This window comes from Ictalurus punctatus, chromosome 11 (assembly GCF_001660625.3).
Source record: "Ictalurus punctatus breed USDA103 chromosome 11, Coco_2.0, whole genome shotgun sequence".
NCBI classification, from domain to species: domain Eukaryota; kingdom Metazoa; phylum Chordata; class Actinopteri; order Siluriformes; family Ictaluridae; genus Ictalurus; species Ictalurus punctatus.
The window spans coordinates 26,638,188-26,660,342 of record NC_030426.2 but is presented as its reverse complement, the minus strand read 5'-3'; the positions used below and the strand labels follow the sequence as shown (position 1 = coordinate 26,660,342).

General features: G+C 40.7%; 1 protein-coding gene across 2 annotated transcripts in view; it reads left to right on the top strand.

Annotated features, from left to right (window-relative positions):
• LOC108272279 (gamma-aminobutyric acid type A receptor subunit gamma3) overlaps positions 1-18,763 on the top strand; it is a 142,124-nt gene extending 123,361 nt beyond the window's left edge. For both annotated transcript variants that reach the window (XM_017480598.3, XM_053683677.1), the window contains 4 exons: positions 4,955-5,092; positions 8,852-9,004; positions 12,885-13,084; positions 16,919-18,763. In XM_017480598.3, coding sequence (XP_017336087.1) covers positions 4,955-5,092; positions 8,852-9,004; positions 12,885-13,084; positions 16,919-17,197 — 770 coding nt within the window. In that variant the 3' untranslated portion in view covers positions 17,198-18,763. The remainder of the gene's footprint in view (positions 1-4,954; positions 5,093-8,851; positions 9,005-12,884; positions 13,085-16,918) is intronic.
• The last annotated feature ends 3,392 nt before the right edge of the window (positions 18,764-22,155 follow it).

The following is a 22,155-nucleotide window of genomic DNA, read 5'->3' as shown; positions in this document are numbered from 1 at the left end:
TTTTTCGCTTGCTGCAGCGTTGACAGAAACAGGACGGATAAACTGTTAAAAATACGGCACGGCTCGTATCTTATCTTCCCTGAATCAATAATAGCCTTGCCTCGCAATGAATTTCTAAAATTACTACGCGGTTTGTGCTGATAGCAAAACTCCGAGCAGAGAACAGGTTTAAATCATTCTGTCTCTCTGTCTGTATCTCTCTCTCTCTCTCTCTCTTTCTCTCTCTCTGTCCATTTCCCTTCATCACCCACCAGGCTCGGATTCATCACTCATTCATCACCCACTGCAGCCAGACGATGCTGAAACGGTTTCCATAGCGATGCCTATTCTCTCTTCTGATTAAGTGGAATTTGCTTACTTCTTCTGCCATCAAAGCCGAAGGGAATTTTAGTAATGAAGGGCGAATGGGACAAATGTGAGGGTCTGGAAGACATCTTTGGCATCAGGTGTGGATAATAAACCAGTGGTTTAGAGCGATCTCGAGCCCGGTCTAATTAACATGAAAACCGAACGTGAGAGACACTCAGCTGAAGATGAGCTTGTTTTAGAAAGACCGAGATTATTGTGAGTCTCGGTTGTTTCGAAGAGAGACGAAATGTACCATTAGGGTTTTGTTACTGTTTTCTTTTCTTTCTTTTTTTTTTTTTTACTGTGTCCACTGTAGCCTCAGATTCCTCTTCTTGACTGGCAGGAGCGAAACCCGATGAGGTCTTACTCGTGTAGCCCATCTGCCTCAAGGTTCAAAGTTTTGAGATGATTTTCTGCTCAGCACGCTTGTACAGAGCGGTTATTTGAGTTATTGTTGCCTCCGTGTCAGCTTGAACAAGTCTGGCCATTCTCTTATGATCTGGGGCAGTGGTGGCTTGACGGTTAAGGCTCCGGGTTACTGATCGGAAGGTCAGGGGTCCAAGCCCCAGAACCACAAGGCTCTGGATTACTGATCAGAAAATCGGGGGTTCAAGCCCCAGCACTTCCAAGCTGCTGCTGTTGGGCACTTAACCCTCTCTGCTCCAGGGGGTGCTGTATCATGGCTAACCCTGCACTCTGACCTCAACTTCCTGACATGCTGGGATATGTGAAAACAAGAATTTCACTGTGCTGTAACGTATACGTGACTAATAAAGACTCATTATGACTCATCATTATGATCTCTCTCATCGTCAGGGCATCGCTGAGATCACAATCCTCCCCCGGTTCTGACTGAATAACGACATGAATGAGCAGGTGTACACGTGTTCCTAATGAAGTGTATGTAAAATTCTATAAGAAATTCACGATTTCGGGTTTTATTAAAGGATTGTAAAGTGTCATATTTTGGGATTCGTCCTGCAGATCCGGCAACCCTGGAGGTGACCATGGTAACCGCCAAATACACGAACGGCCCATTCGTTCCCAGTAACCTACACATCCGTGCTCTGAATAAAACAAGGCAAGATGCAGATTACAAACTGACACCTAGCGTGAATTTTAGCGTCATGTCTAAATGTCAGTGCAGTTGAAAGGAGAAAGAGGACTTTGTGCAGTAAATCGTTTACGTACGGTTGACTTTTTTTCCGTCACGCAACTCAGTCGGCGTGCTTCGCAGCTCTGCTAATAAACCGAGCGTATAAAACATTCAGTGTCACTTGTAACTGAACAGTAACTCTTCAAATTCGGAGAAGACAGACAAATTATGTCGGTGTCACTAGAAAGCTTACAGTCTTATCTGTGTAATAACAGAGTGGAGGTTTTTAAAAAAAATTTATATTGTCACTCAAATTCACACACTCTGAAGAGAACGTGACGTGAATATAGCAGCGTGTTTAACACGGATTAAATTCATTTCCACCGAAGCTGGGACTGAATATTGAGCTCAGATATTCGCACCACTGAAAGAGGCCTGCTTATTTCACTTTAAAGTGCAAAAAAGAAAATGCTTTCAGTGAGATGCATTTTATTTCGATATGAGTAAAGGACAAAAATCAGCCCGTAAAAGTGTGGTTTCTGACACTTATTGAAAATGCGCATCTGTGCAATAACGCCGATATTACACGGTTTTCACCGAAAATTCTATTGCGCTGTGCGAGTACGCTGCAGTCTGGAGATCGCTGAGGACGGTGCCGCTTGAAGTACCGTGGAAATGGATTTGGACGTCAATTCCACATGGACGTTCTCGCTGTGGTTGCTGTGGTTACGGTTGCTGCGATGTCCTCGGGACTGCGATCACCACATGCAGTTTTACACTCAGGTCTCCTTTAGTGAACAGTGGACTAGTTCAACACACAGACTTCATATTAAACCATAACGAACTTTCTTTTACTCTCACACTCTCCGTCGTTCCCCAGATGAGGACGGGTTCCCTTCCCTTTCTTCCTCATATCATCTCAGGGAGTTTTTCCTCACCACCGTCACCACCGTCTCGCTCAATAGGGATAAATTCACACGTTTAAAATCTCTATCCTGTGTGTATATGTTTCTGTAAAGCTGCCTTGAGACGACGTCCGCTGTTAAAAGTGCTATACAGATACAATTGAATTGAACTGAATTGAAGAAAGAAAGAAAAAACCTAATTGAGTACAAAATTAAAAGAAGGAAAATAGAAAGAATCAAAGTACTGTACATCCTACAGCACCTGGTCTCTCCTAACACCTACGCGAGGATCTTCATCACTGTAGTTCCTGAGCTACTCCACAGCAAACTCATCCCGCTGTACGTTCCCTCCAACACCTGCCCGTGGATCTCCATGAAGGAAGGCAGTATGTGAAACTGGGCTCCTCCTCTCAGACTCCATGAGCATCAGCACAGGAGCACCACAGGGCTGTGTTCTCTCACCACACCTGTACTCCCTTTACACCAGCGACTGCACCACAACAGAGAGCTCCATCAAAATCATCACGTTCGACACAACTGAAACAGGTCTCATCTTCATCAATCCCCAGAAGACGAGTAGATCATCTTACAGCATGGTGTGTCCATAACAACTCTACCAAGATGGCTAATATGCTGGCTGACTTCCCTGATGATCAACAGCTCAGACCTGTCCAAGGCTCAATCTTTCAGATTCTCGGCGACTACCCTCACCATCTCACAGAAATCCTCACGAAAGCACAGCGCAGACTGATCTGTCTTCTCAGCCATCATACGGAGCGTGCTCACTACCTCGATCACAGTCTGGTTCTCCTCTGCCTCTTCCAGCTTCAAGACCACACTGCAGTGAGTGGTCTACTCGGTGGAGAAGATCATCACCAGAGTCAAACATCGGGAGGAGGAAGAGGACGGAGTGAAAGCTACACGTCCATCATCTCCTGACGTTCACTCCACTCTCCGGGCGCCATCCAGTTCCTCAACCATCTCAGTCCATAGCAGCTCTTCCTGAACCGCCATCAACATCTTTTCTTTCTTTTCTCGCGTCGCACTTTGCACTCGCTGACCCCTTTTGCCTCGAGTCTCTTGTCTCACGTTATGTTCCTGTGAGAACGACTCATCGGCAGTCCAGGGTTTCTGACTCTGAACTGCAGCGCCGGTTCCCGTAGTGACCAGACGTCAGACGTTTCAGCGTCTTCCTGTTTCCAGGTCACAGCTCTGCTCTAATCCCTCACCGCGTGCTCATTAAGAGGATTATGGAGTGAATACATGTCCACCAGGTGCTCATTAGCGCGCACATGCACCTGAGACGGAGCTGGAGATTCCGAGAAAGTGCTGAAATGATTTGTATCCGATCGATGCTTTAATCGCTGTGCGAGTTTGATCGATTTTAATCAGCGTGTTTTTTGTTTTTTTTTACTGCTTCGTGAATTGTTGTTGCTGTGGGATGATAATCATAATTTAACTAATTGAGCTACTCGGGTGGGGGGGGGGGGCAGCCTTGAGACGCCTATAGTAAGAAGTAACTAGCGTTTTGCAGCATTGTATTTCAGTCCAGGCCCATTCTTCTTTTTTTAATCGCCTGAGGATCACGCCGATGGACTTTTCAAAATCCCTAAGTAAACTCCGGAGATGTACAGCGTTCTTCACTTCTCAGACCGTACAGGATTCCGTGGAGGGTTTCGAAAAGTCCCGAGCTCCTCCGAATGTTGTGGCGTTTGCTTGATTTTGCGCTAATCTCTGCCGTCGCAACATGGCGGAATCCTGAAGGGACGGACTTATCGTGGCCGTGTGTTTGGAGTCGTGGTCTTCTTGAGGCGTCCACCTTCTCCCCAGTTCAGTTTCTCGGGAGATGTGATTACATTCTTCTCGATTACTCCAGTATCCAGCCCCAGTCCTGTTTCTCCTGTCTTTGTTCTTTTGCTGATATCACACCTGTCACTGACTAATCTATTGTAAATGTAAATGTGCTCATATTTAAACATTCCATCTACTACATTTACAGTAGATTATCCAGTGACAGGTGTGATATCAGCCTGTTAACCTGGCCTTTAAGCTCACGCCATGACAGTGTGAAAGAAATGAAGAAAGAAAGAAAGAAAGAAAGAAAGAAAGAAGCAAACAAGAAGTAAAAGTAAAACAAAGAAAAGAGGTGAATGTGGAAGTGAGAGAGAGAAAAGAAAAGAGAACATTAAATGATAAATGATGAAGGAAGAAAGAATGAAATGAATAAAGAAGAGACAGAAAGAAACTTTTTTTTCACTAATGAAACAGTAATAATAGAATTATATTAACTTTAAAAATAAAGTGAAAATAAAAAAATCTTAGACTAGTAAATTTGAGGACCATGTAATGTCTGTTAAAACCTTAAAGTCTGTGTGAATCTGCGCTGATCAACACCGTGTGTGTGAGCGTGTGTGTGTGTGAGTGTGTGTGTGTGTGTGTGTTGACTGATGCAGTTGGATATTAAAGGGACCCACACATCGTCCTCGCTCTCCTGCACAGGGGCTTTTTATTCTAAGCTGCTGTTCCTCAGTGTGACGTTTCAAACGTTCACACGTCCATCACGGCTGCGTACGAACGCTCACGTGCGCTGTGTGTGTGATTACAGACGGATATCCACGAGATGAAATGATCTACAAGTGGAGGAAGAACTCGGTGGAAGCGGCCGATCAGAAGTCCTGGAGACTTTATCAGTTTGACTTCATGGGGCTGAGGAACACCACGGACGTCCTGAAGACCACGTCAGGTAACTCACTCACCTCCTGTGTGTGTGTGTGTGTGTGCGTGTGTGTGTGTGAGTGTGTGTGTGTGTGTGAGTGTGTGTGTGTGTGTGTGTGTGTGTGTGTGTGTGTGTGTGTGCGTGTGTGTGTGTGAGTGTGTGTGTGTAAGTAAACGCACGAGGAAAGTGTGTTATGAAGCCTGAAAGTGAATACGAGTGTGTTATGAGTGTGTTATGAGTGTGTTATGAAGGCTGAAAGTGAATACGAGTGTGTTATGAGTTTGTTATGAGTGTGTTATGAGTGTGTTATGAAGGCTGAAAGTGAATGAGTGTGTTATGAGTGTGTTATGAGTGTGTTATGAGTGTGTTATGAAGCCTGAAAGTGAATACGAGTGTGTTAGGAGTGTGTTATGAACCCTGAGAGTACATGCAGTACCCTTCAAATGAAGTGTGTGTTTTTTCGGATGTTGTTGATTACAGAGTTTTGGTCAGAAGGAGTTGTTTTAGAGGAAATGTCAGCAGATAAAATAAGGATGCGCTGACATTTTATTCGGGCATAATAACAAAACGCGAGCACATAACAGATTACACACTTCCTTAACATCAAATGTCAACCTGAACTAAATCAGGACAAATGCTGCTGATTTTCCACACACGGATATTCTGTTTTTGTCGACATCTGTATTTCTATTACTATATGTCAAAGAAACATGTCCTACAAATCAGAGACGGGGGAAGAATATTACACAGAAAGGCCAGGTCTGAATCCTAAACTCTTTAGTTTACTTAAACTACTGTAAAGTGAACGTAAAAGAAGGATTTCCAGAAGAAAAACACTAACTAATAACATCTTTATTGCAAATCTTTCAGTCACAATACAAACTGCCTCAATAAATACAAAGTCTATAAGTATTCACCCCCCACCTTGAACTTCATTGGGATTTTATATCATAAATCGACACAAAACAGCTCATGATACTGAATCGATGGGGAGTGAATACAGTTACAAATAAAACTTTGCAATGGCATAACTATTTACCCCCACTGCTCTGGAGAAACCCCGTAAGTTCAAAATGAACGCTCCATTAGAAACGCATCAAGCAGAAGACCGCTTCATTCTTCATTAATACAAGGTTTTTAATGACGTTTGCTTAAATTCCCATGAAAAAAAAAGATCTTTTGTACTACTGCTACTACTAATTTTTTAGCTTGACTCAAACATTAGAAGAACGGGAACCTGTTTTGTTAACGGTTCCTCTGGAAAAATGTGAAATATATATATGTATACATGAGAAACTTAAACCAGTTCCTGTTAGCACCTGTTTAATGAGCGGTATGTTAAACTTTAGCAATAACCCCGGAGGTATAAAGTGTTGCGTGAAGTGCTAGAGGTTGTTCCAGCGTTCGGTAGCTGACAGATACACGGAGAATAACGGGCTCTCACCGAGGACGGCGGATTTATTACGGCAGCGGATTGGACGGGGAACAGAAGGAGCTCACTATTCACCACATGTCAGTGAAAGAATGTCAGACGTCTCCTTCACCGTTCCTGCATTATAAATCTCCCCTTGTAGGACAGAAAAATAAAATGTAAAAAAAACAACAAAAAAAAAGCAAAATGGGCGTCAGATTAGAGTGCAATTAAATTTTTTCTTAAAAAAAAAATACATAGAAAACTTCTTTTCGTTTCTCTACTGTTTTTTTTTCTCACAAAGCAATTCCCACATGAAAAGAAGAACGTCTGAAAGAACGTCGTGTTTTCGAATCGTAGATGTAGATTTTCTCTAACCTTGGTTTGAATGATCCGTCGAGGCCGACAACTTATAATTCCATCACGTTATTTTTCATGAACGTTACAGAATGCGCTGTTTTTTTCTTCCCATTTAACAGTAGCAATAAACTGTGGGGTTTTTTGTTTTTTTCTCTCAGCAAGGAGTGAACATGAGGAACTTACAGTTGCAATCAAAACTGCTCACCCCCCAGTGCAAATCAGGTTTATTCTCAAAACTTACAGACTTTCAATGTAATTTTGCGATGAACAGATCAAACACAAGCACTTTAAATAGTTCGACACAACGGATGCTTCGAGGGGTTTCCCCAAATTCAACTGCAAATGCAACTTATAATGATCTCTCCAGTCTCAAAATTATTCCCCCCCTTCATGGAGAGCAGCTTTAGTATTTAGTGGAGCTCCTTTTCCTGTTATGACCTGCTGCAGACGAGATGCAGAGCTTCTGCAGCGTTCCTGAGGATCTTCTCCCGTTCCTCATGAGCGATGGCCTCCAGGTCAGTAATATTCTTGTGTTTGCGTGCTGCGAACGCCTTCTTCAGATCCCACCAGAGATTCTCTATGGGGTTCGAGTCAGGTGACCGTGATGGCCCTGTAGAATCTTCCAGGACTTCTTCTGCAGCCAAGCCTCGGTGGAATTTGAGGTACGCTTGGGATCGTTGTCCTGTTGGAAAGTCCGACGACACCCAAGCTTCAGCTTCCTCACAGACAACACGTGGTTTCCTCCTAGGATTTCCTGAATCCTTCCACTTCACTGAAACGCCTTCCACTACATTTTTTTTTAAACAATCAAATAATTAAAAAATAAAGACAGAACCAAGGAAAGAAATGACAATAATTTCTAACAATAATTTTATTTCATTTTTTTAAACTGTAAATGAAAATCCATTTATTGAAAAATGTACATTTTTATACAAGGACCTACAAAAACGCATAATGAGCAATCAAATCTTTTGCGTGATATTTTTAATAAGATCATTCTAAAAATAAAACTGCCTGTGCATATTTGATGAATAATTGTTGAATAATTTCCGTTTCTGCCCAATGTAAAATAAAAATAAAACTATCGGCATGTGTACGCCGGCTTAAAGTGTAATACTCTAACTTTATGTTAATAATCACATTACTCCTGATTTATTTTGGTGTATTTGCTGACGCCCTTTGAAGCGGAGTGATTATGTAATTGCAGTCTGTCACTCGCCGTTTTAAGTGTTATACCTTACACTCCAGCAGGTTGTCACCTCACCAGGTAGCGATTCCCACTGACATTTCTGTTATTTTTAACTTTATAATCAGACAGCTTGGGGTCTGCGAGAAACTGCCAGAACTGACCTTTCCCTTTAAATCCAGCTTTAGTTGCGAAATCGTCAGTGTTCTTCCACACCTAGTTATTCCCTCCTGCACAAAAACGCTCAATCTACAACCCGTAAAGGTTCTCCGGTTTTCCCACTGGGGGAATACTTAATGGCGTTCCCTTTCAGATGCTGTTTCACGGCTGGAGGCGACTGATTACTGTAGTTTATCGGGAAAATAACTGTCAAAATGACCAGTAAATTACTGTAATATAATCATACAGGATTGAACTGTAATACAAATTGCATCGTGGGTAATTTCTGTGAAGTCACTTGTTAATTACAGTAACTTACTTTTACAGTAACTAACTAACCGTACGTAATAGGAGTAAGTTACTGTAATCGTAAACAAAACCCAAATAAGCTGCGAAACGCGCCTCTTCTCCGTGTAGCAGACCTGACGCGTTAACACTCGTGCTGTTATAGGAAAATAACCGGCTTCTAGTTGGTAACAGTACCTCCGCTTCACCACACCACCCTGTCGTTGATTGTTTTCCCGTCACCGCACCACATACTGCAGTATAGTGTTTTCTTCCTTATTTAGACCCATATGGATGGAACTTGAACTTAATTACAACAGATTCATTTCTGACGTACTTTCCGCTTGAGTTCTCTGTAAACACTTGCTTGTGACTCCGCCCCCAGGTGACTACGTGGTGATGACGGTTTATTTTGACCTGAGCAGAAGGATGGGCTACTTTACCATCCAGACCTACATCCCCTGCATCCTGACCGTCGTGCTCTCCTGGGTCTCCTTCTGGATTAAGAAAGATGCAACGCCAGCCAGAACTGCTTTAGGTACACCTTAAATACATTCAATTACAAATCACATTAAATACAAATCAATGTCTCCTAATGCACTATGCAAAGTGTGGCATCAGTGTTATAATGCGTTATAAACACTACTTGTAATGCATCTTGTTAGCAGTTAATAACGCTTAAGGAAAACAGCTATAAAGTGTAATGATAAACAATTATAACATTAGGAATGCATTATAACATGTTATGAATGAATTTATAAGCCATTATAAGTATCGTAACGTATACATACGTATGTAATATGTCATAACAGGTCTCAATTTTTACATGTATTATAAAAATAGTTGTTTTTTTTTATTCATTATAAACAGTCCTATAAACTTTACTACATTTTTATAAATCATGCTAATAATGTGTATAATGCCTTATGAACGCATTATGACATGTTATGAATGTATCTGTAGGTCATTATACATATGGCAGGTCTCAGTTTTTAAATTCATTGTAAACACTGCTCTAAACCGTAATGCCCCCCCCCCCCTTTTTTTTTAAATCAACCATTCAAACAATGTGTATAATGCTTTATGAATGCGTTATAGCATGTTCTGAATGTCTCTGTTAATTAGGACAGGTCTCCGTTTTTAAATTCATTATAAACTTTGTTCAGAACTCTCTAAAACCTTTTTATATATCATTCTAACAATGCATATGTTTATAATAATAATAATAATAATAATAATAATAATAGTGTTTATCATGTTCATAATGCTATGTTTATAATGCTTTATGAATGCATTATAACATGTTATGATTGTATCAGGGCAGATCTCAATTTTTAAATTCATTATAAACGTTGCTATAAACCGTATTGACTCTTTATAAATCATTCTGACGAGTATAATGATTTATGAACGCATTATAACATGTTATGAATGTATTCATAGATTACTGCTCTTAAGGCCTAACAGAAAGAGTTACAGAGGTAATTTATCTGCTGGATCTTATCTCCGAACGTCTTAAGAGTGCCAATAAATCCATCGGTCTTAACGATCTCCCACTTTTCACTTTTCTTTCTTTCTTTTTTTTTTACCCAATGACCTTCTGCGACTTTTTTTTTTTTTTTTTTTTTTTTTTCCGAGTCACCTCTTAAAATGGATGTGACAGAAAAGCCCCACTGTGTGTTTTCAAGATAACAACAGGTTGGGTAGCGGACAAAGCCCATCACATCCTGAGAAACAGAAATGGAAGCGAAAGAGACGAGTCCCCGTGTCGGTCTCCTGTGTTGGGAAGGAGGGGGAAAAACAGCAGGAAAGATAGTCGGGGAAGAAAAGAAGGATGGGTGCAATTAATCTGTCTGACAAAAGAAGTCATTATGCTTTCGGTGGGAGGAAAATGAACAGGCCAAAAATAAACAGATTTGTTTTACACACATCCAGGTTGATGAATGGAGTCCAAAAAGAGACGACAGGAGAAAGATGAGACTCGTACCCACAGCCAAGGAAAGATCAAACCAGCCAGAATACCACGGCTTTCAGTGTGCAGCTTTAGCCTACATACGCTGGCGTTTAACGGCAGCGTAGGCTTGAGTCCATTGACGGAGTTATCGGAAATACGTCAGCTGACATACAACTGACATAACTCAGTTATTAACATTCTAATATAAATAACTCATTATTACAGAACAGCCATCTATCATCTGACTCGAGCGTAACATCAAGCAAAGCAATGCCAGCTAACGTTTATCCGAATAAATGTTTATGTAAGTGTTATGACTAATAACCTAGTATACACTAACCTTTAGTAAACTATTAGAAAGTGAAAGGTTTATACCACAGCCAAGTGTCATTTCACTCAAATGTCGCATCAAGCCGTTTGGTTGTCAGCTTATTGGAGTAACTGTCTATGAAGGTGTTATGTAGCTTAATAACCTAATGAACGATACCCAACAAAACGTGAATATTTAGATACCCAAAACGGTGTTATAACACAACCAAGTGTCATTTGAATCAAACATGAATCAAACATCAGGCAGTTTTTATATGACCTGAGTCTGAATGGACGATGCCTTTATGAGTGTTTATGTACATATTATATAGCCTAATAACCTAATAAACAATAAACATAAAAAAAATATGTCATCTAGGAAAGTGTCATAACACAACCAAGTGTCATTTGACGTAAACATGACCTCAGTATGAACTGAGGTTTAATGGAATAAGCTTTTATAAATATTTAAGTAGGTGTTACAGTATGTATCCTAACATCTTAATGAGCTCTACCCTTAGCAAAGTGTTAGAAAAAAGTTACATATATAAGTTAATAAGTTCAACGGGTGCTGGAATAATCCTTTATAAAGTTTTTTCAGGTGTTATGTAGCCTAATAATCACTACCTTTTAGTAAAATCTTACCATAAAAATGATCTGGAAGCGTGATGATGATGACGAGGTCCATGTTATAACCTGTACTGTGTCAAAGTGTTATGAAGCAAGTTTTCATGTCATCACTTGTGATGATGTTCTAACGTAAATGCGTCGGCTTGGAAGGTGATCTAACACGATGAAATCAAACATAATGTCAGGCGGGTTTTACACCGACTGACGCGCAGTGAAATAAACGTTTACGTAGACCTAATGAGCGCTATCATGATGACTCGAGATCACTTTATTTAGAGCTATTAATACAGTTTGGGTGTGAGTTGTTATAACCTGTGTTTATAACCTTCAGAGTGTTGTGAAGTTATCATGACGTTCTAACGTGAATAAGTGTTCTAAAACAAGCGTATGTCAGTTAACTCAAATGCAGTGACGAGCAGGTTTGGAGTCACTTTTCTCCCGAAGGCCACGTGAATTACGAACTACGAACACGTTTGTAGCATGTTATGATGCGTTCATAAGGCACACGAATGTCTGGGGAAATCGTCAGGATTACGACTGAATGCTTTTCCGTTGCACCACTTCTCAGTAAAGATCAGACAGTCGCACAGGCCAAACATCTAGCTGTTGCCTTCCGTACCGAGCAATCAAAGTGATTTTAAACAGCAAGTCACTGGAATCATGACCACTCTTTTCTTCCTCCGCCTCCATAAACCCCAGTTGTGTGTTTGATGGGCTAGCGGTAGAGCTAAGTGCCTCTGTGAATCATGCCGTATTGCAGAAACGCGTTCCAATGAGCTTTTGTTCTAGCTCAGAAATACAGTCGGCTCTCTGACAAAGTGCCAGTGCATTAAGAAGAGGCAGGTTAAACTAATCACGGTGACCAGCGGTGGCACAGTACAGAGCAGAGGATGGGAGGAAACGGCAGACTGAAATAGATGTGGCTTGCTTGTTTCCATAGAAACCTCTGGAAAACGGTGGGGCAGTCAGTGGGGTTCGGTAGCATCTCTGTAACGTTCGAGGGAGTCTGAAGCTCAGCATGTGAATGTGTAAGACTTGGACTAAGTGTGTGGGTGGGTGGGATTTTCAATTTGAAGCGGCAAGAAAGGTGTCGAAGCGAGAGACAACGTCCTCACGGCCGTAATATCGTATGGTGGCGTTCAGAAGGTGTTGGATCATTTCCTATAACAGCAGCTCAAATCACAGGTTTATATTAATGTTCTAATACGCTATCGTTGCTGTAGCAAGACCTCATGCGGAGGGACGCTCCTGATGTGTACTCGTGGATATGGGGAGGTTTTCCATAACATTTACATTTATTTAACATTTACGGAAGGAGTCTCCGGTGTCAGCGCTTTGTAACGGTCAGAGGTAAAGCCGTAATTTCAGGACGGAGGAGTTTACGCTTTGTTGATTGTAAATTTGTTCATTTGAAAGCACCAAGGTGTCTATTGTGTAAAGGGCAACATGCTCGGAGTTTGTTTGTATCACAATACCGACTCCCGTCATGCATCTCAGTCAGAATCTCTTTATCCTTTCCACACAGGAATAACCACAGTGTTAACCATGACCACGCTGAGCACAGTGGCCAGGACGTCGTTACCCAGAGTCTCATACGTCACCGCCATGGACCTCTTCGTGACCGTCTGCTTTCTCTTTGTCTTTGCGGCTCTCATGGAGTACGCGACGCTCAACTATTACTCGTACAGTGTTCGCAGGCCGACCTGTAACAAGACGAAAAGACCGGTAAGGGCTACACCATCTCTTCATAGACATAACTAGCAGCGTTTTTACTATCGCTTTCCTTGAGCAGTTTGTAACATTCAACCAAGATGAATACGAACTGACCCAACTCAACATATTGTGACCTTAGTATTAGTGTCATAAGGTTCTATCTGGCTAAAGATCACCAAACGTTTGACGTTCCAGCTAGAACAAGACTAAAATCCTGGAATTGAAGGTACGTTATGGGAATTCCGAAGCATTTAGAAAGTGGATTTTTGAACAGTGTCCAAAGACTCTTATTATTCTGTAAACTCAGTTGCTGTTTGGTTTTTCGAAGGTTCCGGCTGTCTGATTCTTTTTAAGCAATCTCTCATTCTCATCAAATAATTAAAGACATTTTGAGCATATAAAAACCACATTATGCTCATAAATGCTTTTTGGTAGGTTTTTATTTTTCTGCTAGCTGACCTTTGTTTGGTTTATTAAGCATATTAAGCTTGTAGCTAGCAACATGCAGCTAGCCCACTCAAATGGTGTATATGTAGAACATTTACATCTGAGGTTTCATCATGCTGCGGTTTTTCTCTGTCATGATGATTGGCTGGGAGATAGACCCTTATAAAACCAAGGTTGTCTGGGATCTGTGAGTTTGTAGAGGTTCTTTTTTTTTTTTTCAAATATTACACCAATAACCTTTTCAAATGAAAACACGAGCATGAGAATATCTCCCACTAATGACGTTTACACGGGTAGCTCATCTATGACCAAAAAGCCAGTTAGAACCTTATAATAGTGAGGTTGTCCTATGCCTTGTGTACTGGTGGATTTTAGGGAAATCAGGGTGCTGAGCAGATCGACATGGAGATCATTTGCAGGATGTTTAAAAACTACAGCTTTAATATATACAGTACCTTCCTGCTCTTCTGCGAATACATCGTGATTGGACAGCTGGAGACAGCAGCAGTAAATATGTAATTATTCCCACTTCAAATTAATGCCTCAGACTTATATTCATTTACATCTACAAAGAGGTGAGTTATATAATAATATTTGATTGCAATTAGCATTAAATGAACCTGGAACACAAGGCTAAGTACCTTTTCAACAAACCTGAATATTACAGATGCTGGGAGAACTGTGAAACAGTTATTTGACTCAACTTGGGCCTTCATATCACACTCACAAGTACTACCTCAATATTTTATTTTTTAAAAACTTTGGTGGAGGAATTATAAAAGGTTTATTTTCTGTGTTAGCAAGAGCTCAGACAAAGAATGATCCCTATAGACCCTCATGAAGGGTACAATAAAGGTAGCCCAAATACTGGTTGGATTAGGTTTACCTGGAGCCATGTCTGGGAGTGGTGCCCACAGGCGAGTCCCTGGTGACCAGGCCACCCACATCAACCAGTTGGGCTTAGCCCAACACTGTGACATCTTGTTATCTACCCATCTATAAAAAGGGGTAGAAGACAAGTGCAATGCCAATCAGGGGGTAAGCAAGTGATAGACTTCTGGATAGAATGAACCTCAAAAATGGAAGATAGATTATATCCGCACATAGCACAAGCTTACCAACCCCCTCAAAAATGCTCTAGAAAACCCCTCAAAAATGTTCTAGAAAACACCAAAACCCTTGAAATACTCTAGAAACCCCTCAAAAAAACGCTCTAGAAAACACCAAACCCCTCAAAAAACGCTCTAGGAAACACCAAACCCCTCAAAAAACGCTCTAGGAAACACCAAACCCTTCAAAAACACCAAACCCTTCAAAAGCGCTCTAGAAAACACAAAAAACACTCAAAATACTCTAGAAAACACAAAAACCCTCAAAAATACTCTAGAAAACCCTCAAAAACGCTGTAGAAAGCACCGAAACAAACTTCCTGATGAGAAAGTGGCCTCTTGTTTTCTATAGATCACAGGTTCCCAGCCCTGATCCGGCAAGTTTTAGTGTTTCCCCTGCTCTAACACACCTTATTCAACCACAAAGGTAAATAACAGCCGGTCCTCAGTTAAAGTGGGTGGGTTAGAGCAGGGTAAACACTGAAATGTGCAGGACAGGGGGTTCTCCAGGATGAGCATTGGCAGCCTGTGCCCTAGAAGATCTGTGAATCTGAACACAAGTAGGAGGTGAATGTTATTAGACTTCTGTTCAAGTTACAGGAATACCTTGTTCAAACACAAGGTTGCTTACAAGCATACTTGGTACCAGAGCACCTTGAGACAAAGGTCAGTAATTGATTTCTCATGGTGGGGTGGATTCTTTGTCTGGGTGGTGGCCAGATTTATCTGATAAACCCAGGAGAGCCTACTGGGTTGCTTTAGTGCATCTGACAGAGGCTTTGGTGAGAGATGGATTTAACTGCACGCTCCTGCATTCCGGTATAACGACTGTGGGATGCATGTGGCCAAATCTGTGTGTGACTTCTTTAGACACTGATGAAACACTGGAACACTTTGGCTGGATTCCAAAATTACCAGACCTCACTTTCATAGAAATCTTCCAGGATTAATTGGAACAGCCAGTAATCACCACAATTGATGAATGCATTAGATGTTTCAAATATGTATCCAAACATTATGTACTAAAAAGAAAAATGAGGAATAATTTGCAAGAAGGATAAAAAAATTTTTTTAAAAAAACAATAACAATCTTGAACAGTTTACTCATAATAATAATCAAGGGCTCTTCCTTCATTTTTAATGTGACTTTGTAAGTTTTAGCATAAGGCTTTTATGAATGCTTGGCCATTGCCGTTACCAAACTGTGAATACAAGGCCTATAAGGCTGACCTCAGATTTATTTCATTTATAAATAGTAGGAGTGGAGCATCAGAGCTCTTTGGGGGGGAAAATTGATCAGTAATCTCTGTAAAAGAGAGAGCAATGTTCTACATATTGTTTGCTCTTGTTGGAATTCATTGTTCTTCATCTCTCAGTATCGTATTTACCGAGCAGCCACTTCATCCCGTCCTTACCCTATAGCTACACTCCTTGACCCTTTTATCAGGTCCATCTCTCTGCACAGTGTACTTCCCCCACACACACACCTTCAATGATCGAAAGAGACCACCATGGAGAAGATAGTACATGGGGATTTGTGCTTGGTGGGCTGTTTATCAACCCAGTGATAACCTAAAACCCCAACCACACTGCTCTACCTGATCCACTTGTACTAGCACAGTACACCACACCATGTCAGTGTCACTGGTATGCGTATCTAATAAAATGGCCAGGAGGTTTGGCTACCTGGTAGGTGGAGGTGGAGTGTATTTGCGCATATGTTGATACCATCAATTGAGCGTTGCCACCTCACAGCTCCGGGGTCCGCAGGGTCGATCCTGAACCCGGGTTACTTCCTGTGTGGAGTTTCACTGGTTCTCCCAGGGACTGTGTGGGTTTTCTCCCAAAACACATACCAGTAGGTGAACTGGTTATGCTAAACCGTAAGCCAACCTTAACAGAGGATGTGTGTGTGTGTGTGTGAGTGCATGGTGTGCTGCAATAGACTGGTGTCTCATTCAGGGTGTATTCTGGCCTCACACCAAGCGTTCCTGGGCTAGGTTCCAGATCCACTGTGGCACTGACCATGATAAAGCAGCTACTGAAGAAAGAATGTATTAATGGATTAATGTTACAAACTGCCAGCAGGAAAATACCTTAGTATAAAGGCTCCACCGACCCTACACTGATCCCATTTACAATTAAAACGGGATTATCGTTTAAAGCTTGCGTCTTATTGACAGAAGAATATTTCTTGAGTTTATTAGGCCGAGTTATGGCCATTAGCACCATTAGCACCAATCATACGTGAAACTAATTATTAAACAATAATTCTGTGATGGTCTTACAGAACTACTCAGTGCTGGACGTGGGACCTCCTCCTACAGTCATCGCTCTGAACAACTCCATGTACTGGCAGGAATTTGATGACGCCTGTCTGTATGAGTGCCTGGATGGAAAAGACTGCCAGAGCTTCTTCTGCTGCTATGAGGAATGCAAGGGCGGGGCCTGGAGAAAGGGCAGAGTCCACATAGACATCTTGGAACTGGACGCATACTCACGTGTCTTCTTTCCCACCTCTTTCTTGTTGTTTAATGTGGTCTACTGGGTAGGCTACCTCTATCTTTAGCAATCCACCCGTTTCCTTTTCGAAGACGCGGAGGACTTGACTCGGGCAGGACCAAGACTTTCTAAGGTACGGTCAAAAAGAATGGGAACTTTGTTCAGTCAAAGACCTCTCCAGTTGGTTGGGAAACATTCAAAAAAAATATACAACACTTTGCCATAACAAAGTTACAAGGAGATACTTTCCAAGCCCTTAAGCTAAGGAGTCCGGCTCTTTCTACACAGTCGGAAGTCCACAGGCGTTATGTCTGGTAGCATTTCCCTGCCAGAATTCTTTGCCTTTGTTCTTCAGGTACCAAGGAAAAAAAAAAAGTTAACTTATCACAGAAGCGTGATGTATTTTATTTTATGTTTGTTTTGTTTTTTAATGAGAAAGTCGCAGTACAAGTGGATAAAGCTGCTCTGAAAGGTTGGGGGTGGGAAAGCCTTGCACAGCATGCAGCCCCATGACATCTAAATACGAAGGTGGTTCCCAAAGGTGGAGACCAGCGATCAGTCAAAACCAGGCTTCGGTGAAGAGAAGCATTCAGAGCCATCCATAGTGCCTTCTTCTGGATGGGGTAGCTATCTGCCTGAGAGAGAGCAGTATCAATTTCACAGACGAGTTCAGCTCCCGGTTCTGACTGACCGCTGACGGGGTCACGCTGTGCTTTATTCCAGCTTTTGGTTATGACTTATTTTCCACAAAGTCATGTCTAAAATTGACGTTACTCTCACTGCATGCTCTTTATTATAATATTAAGCTCCACTTTGAATCTTCACAGCAATTTTAGCACAGCAAAGTAGGTTTTATTGGAATATCATATCATAGGCTAATTGTTTAGGAATTAAACCTCTTCCTATATTATATTTATATGTAGGAAAGTTTTATAGTAGGTTTTTTTTTTTTCCAACACAAAAGGAAGCAAAAGTTCTTTGGGTTTTTAAAAAATAATAATAATAATAATAACTTATTTAAACCTGTAAGTTTTAATCCGTTACAATAATAATTGCATGTGTTATAATAGCTCATATCATCCCTGATCCAAGTTTATGTTTGGGCCTGGCCAAAGTTGGAACTTGTACTCGTTAGGGGTGGAAGTGTTTAGGCCCGGTTTTCGATTCGAGCTTTCAACATGCGATTATAAAAAGACTCTTGATGCACCTCGATTCTATACTGTAAGCGGAGGGCTGTATTCATGAAATTACACGCATCAGTATTCAGACATCACTACCGACTTTAGCGCTATTCAGAAGAGAAATTCGGGCGTTAGGGTGGAGCTCGTGTAAAACAGAGGTGTGATTCAGATCTTGACCCAGGCGAGATATCGACTCGATTGAGGGACGATGTTAAGTCCAGCACCACTGTCTAACAGTTTGACGTAACCACAATATGTCACGCTGAAATTGATATTATGGTTTATATCGCTAATATTATGAACAACACTTAATATGAGCTTTAAGCGTAATACAGAGCAAAGGCTGTCACGATACTATATCAGCTGAACTGTCACGATACCACGCGATATTGTGTTAATTCATCGTTCAAGTCTACAAAATGAACCAAATTTACAGATATATATATATATATATATATATATATATATATATATATATATATATATATATATATATATATATATATAAATTAAAAACAGACAAACTGAATTTTCCTCTGAAGACTTTATTAATGGGAGTGAATAACTGGCTGTTGGAAAAACTCAAGAACAATCATACAGTTGACAAGCAACTAATTCAATGTGCCACATATTTCGTGTGTTGTTCCCTAGAGCACTGAAAATGGAAATTGTCCTCCGAGCACTGAGGATGAACACAAAATTAGGAGTAAATAACTGAATTTGGAAATGAATTTGGAAATGAACTTGGGCGCACGGTGGCTTAGCGGTTAGCGCGTTCTCCTCACGCCTCCAGGGTCGGGGGTTCGATTCCCACCGTGGCCCTGTGTGTGCGGAGTTTGCATGTTCTCCCCGTGCTGCGGGGGTTTCCTCCGGGTACTCCGGTTTCCTCCCCCAGTCCAAACACATGCATGGTAGGCTGATCGGCGTGTCTAAAGTGTCCGTAGTGTATGAATGGGTGTATGAACGTGTATGTGATTGTGCCCTGCGATGGATTGGCGCCCTGTCCAGGGTGTACCCCGCCTTGTGCCCCATGCTCCCTGGGATAGACTCCAGGTTCCCCGTGACCCTGAAAAGGATAAAGCGGTATAAAAGATGGATGGATGGATGGAAATTAACTATAATAAAAATCGTAAAAGTACTAGCAAACATGGCTAATTAAAAAATTTAAGAGAAAACCGACTCTGAATACAAGGAACTTTCCCTGTGTTGACACCGATGTGCTAAATTTTAGATTTTTGAACTTTTTAACTTTTACCTTTAAAGTAAAAAAAAAAAGATGCAGAAAGTAAAATTCTGCACCTCCGTTCCAGCGCATTCAACAATGACGCAAACGTTCTTGCACCAGCTCGGGTAATTCGATTTGTGCTTTCAGAATTACGCGAAAGTTTCGTCACTCGCTCGGGGGCCCTCTGTTGAGAGCTCCGAACTCTCAATAAAAAAGTGAGATGTGATTTGTATTCCTAAAATACTTTATCTTGCTATGACAGTTTGAACATGCCTATATCCACTTCCTGTTCTTCGTTTAGTTCAGAAATATTCAACAATTCCAAAACAGCCACTTTAAAAGCTTGTCCATCTTCAAATCTGCTAGCAGAACGTATACACAGTGCACATGCTAATCAGTTTATGCCAAATTATTATTATTATTATTATTATTATTATTATCATTATTGTTATTGTTATTGGACATCGACGCAGAATCGTTTAAAAATAGAATCGAGTTGCATCTAAGAATCAAATACAAACGAGATCAACTCAATCCCAACGACAGAAGAAGCTTTAGCTGACGAGAGTCTGGATCACTCAATTTTCTCAAAAAGAAATTATTTTTATTTACACGTTTTAACAATATATATATATACCATCAAACTTTACTAGAACAGTAAGACTGCATCGTGTCTTATGGCACAAGTAAAGTTGTTTTTTTTTTCCCCTTTTTTTCTTTTTCTTTTTTTCTTTCTTATTTGTAATTTTTCATTTTCCCAGAATTCTACAGTCAGTGACCCTACATTACCACTGTGTTCATAACCAGATTTACTTGTTCAATTGTGATACTGAGTTGCCTTAGGGTCACTGTCTGATGATCCGTATTATTAAGATGACTTTAGAACATCTACTTCAAATGGTGGTCATAGCCAAAGGATTCATTCTAACAAAGCTGAGAATACACGTATGAGGGCAATCTGATTTTTGTTCATTATTTTATTTATTTATTTATTTTTGGTATTATACACAATTTAAAAAAACAAACAAACAAACAAACAAACAAAAAACCACTGTCATGGGTTACAATTATGCCGTATTTATTTGTAATGTCATTCGATAGCAATATATTATTTAGTTGTTGTTTTTTTATTTATTTATTTATTTAATGGTAGCATTTACTTGAATAAAGTTTGTTGTTGTTGTTGTTGTTTTTTTTTTTCTCTCCAGTTTTCTTTACAGTCATAATTCGATGCCTGTGCTGACATTTCCTATATCTGGTATGATTTCCTTCTTGAGGTTCCCTTATCGAGGTTAGGTTTGTCTCGTGTTCCGTTGTCGATGTATTGAGTTCATCAGAAACGTGCGGTGAAGTGAAGACAAACTGATCCTCCTTTTGCGTTTCATGCCTGTATCGTGAACTTTCGTTGTGACGGTGTCGAGCCATTATTTTGCGATTTCTACTCGTTTGATAACAGTGTTTCGGCTATCGTTATCATAGCAGTCGTCGATGTGTGTTTTTTGAGGGGTTTTTTTGGCATAATTAATAATAATTATTAGCTGTTCGTTGTCGGTGGTGCTAGCCCCTCAGACTGACGGTGTCGCTCGGTCTGGATGAGATTTCGTAACACACCCACGATGCTGGAAAAGGTTCGGTAAGTGAATTAAAGCCATATGTACTGCGTGGGTAGAAACTCAATCTAATAGTGCTGTTTATAACTGGGCCTTAGAATCAGACCATCAATCAAACCTGGGGAAATAATGGACGGAAAAGAAAAACTTAACTGCATTTGATCATCAGCCCCCTGCAGACAATGTGCTATACAGTAATACTTCACGTCTGAGATTTCAGGTTTCTGACGGATTTTTTTTTTTTTCTTTTTAAGATGAACAATGCTGTATAATGTTTAGAGTGATGTCGAAAGTTTTATTTTAGTCGGCGAGCGGAAATCGGTTTTAAATCTGTCCGACCCTTTGCGTGATAATGAGAAATGTTCGGACGCTATTTCACACGTAGAAACACTGGGCCTTGACGGAGCATTGCATAAATATCTCGTATATTTATATATACATATACGTCGTTTTTATTTATTATTAAACGTCACTTTTATATTATATATAGGAATATATTTCCTATATTACATTACATTTTTGTACAACTGTATACCTAAAAGAAAACGCCACGCAGTTATAGTAAAATAATCAGCGACAGTGTGGTCTGATGCACCGCGGAGGAGACCGTTATCACCAAGACGTTGATTACTTCTCGCTATTTATCCATTTTAGAGAGAAGTTAAAAAAAAAAACCAACAGCTTTAATGCGTTACAGTTTCACCTCCGACTGTTACAAACCTCTGACACCGGAGACTCCTTCCGTAAACGTTAAATACACGTTAAATCTTCCGACAGAAAACTTCACCGCGTCGACAACTACACACATTATTTAATCCGTTTATAAAGTGGAGCGAGTCCCTACGAGTGAGCCGTTACTATAGAAACGGTAACGTTTTAGAACGAGCACATTGTATCAGAGAACTAATCGACGCCTTCCGTCCAATCAGAAGCCAGGATCCAACAGCGCTGTGGTGTGATAAAAATAAATCGTATATAATTTAAGAAAAAAAAAAAAAAACATTATGTC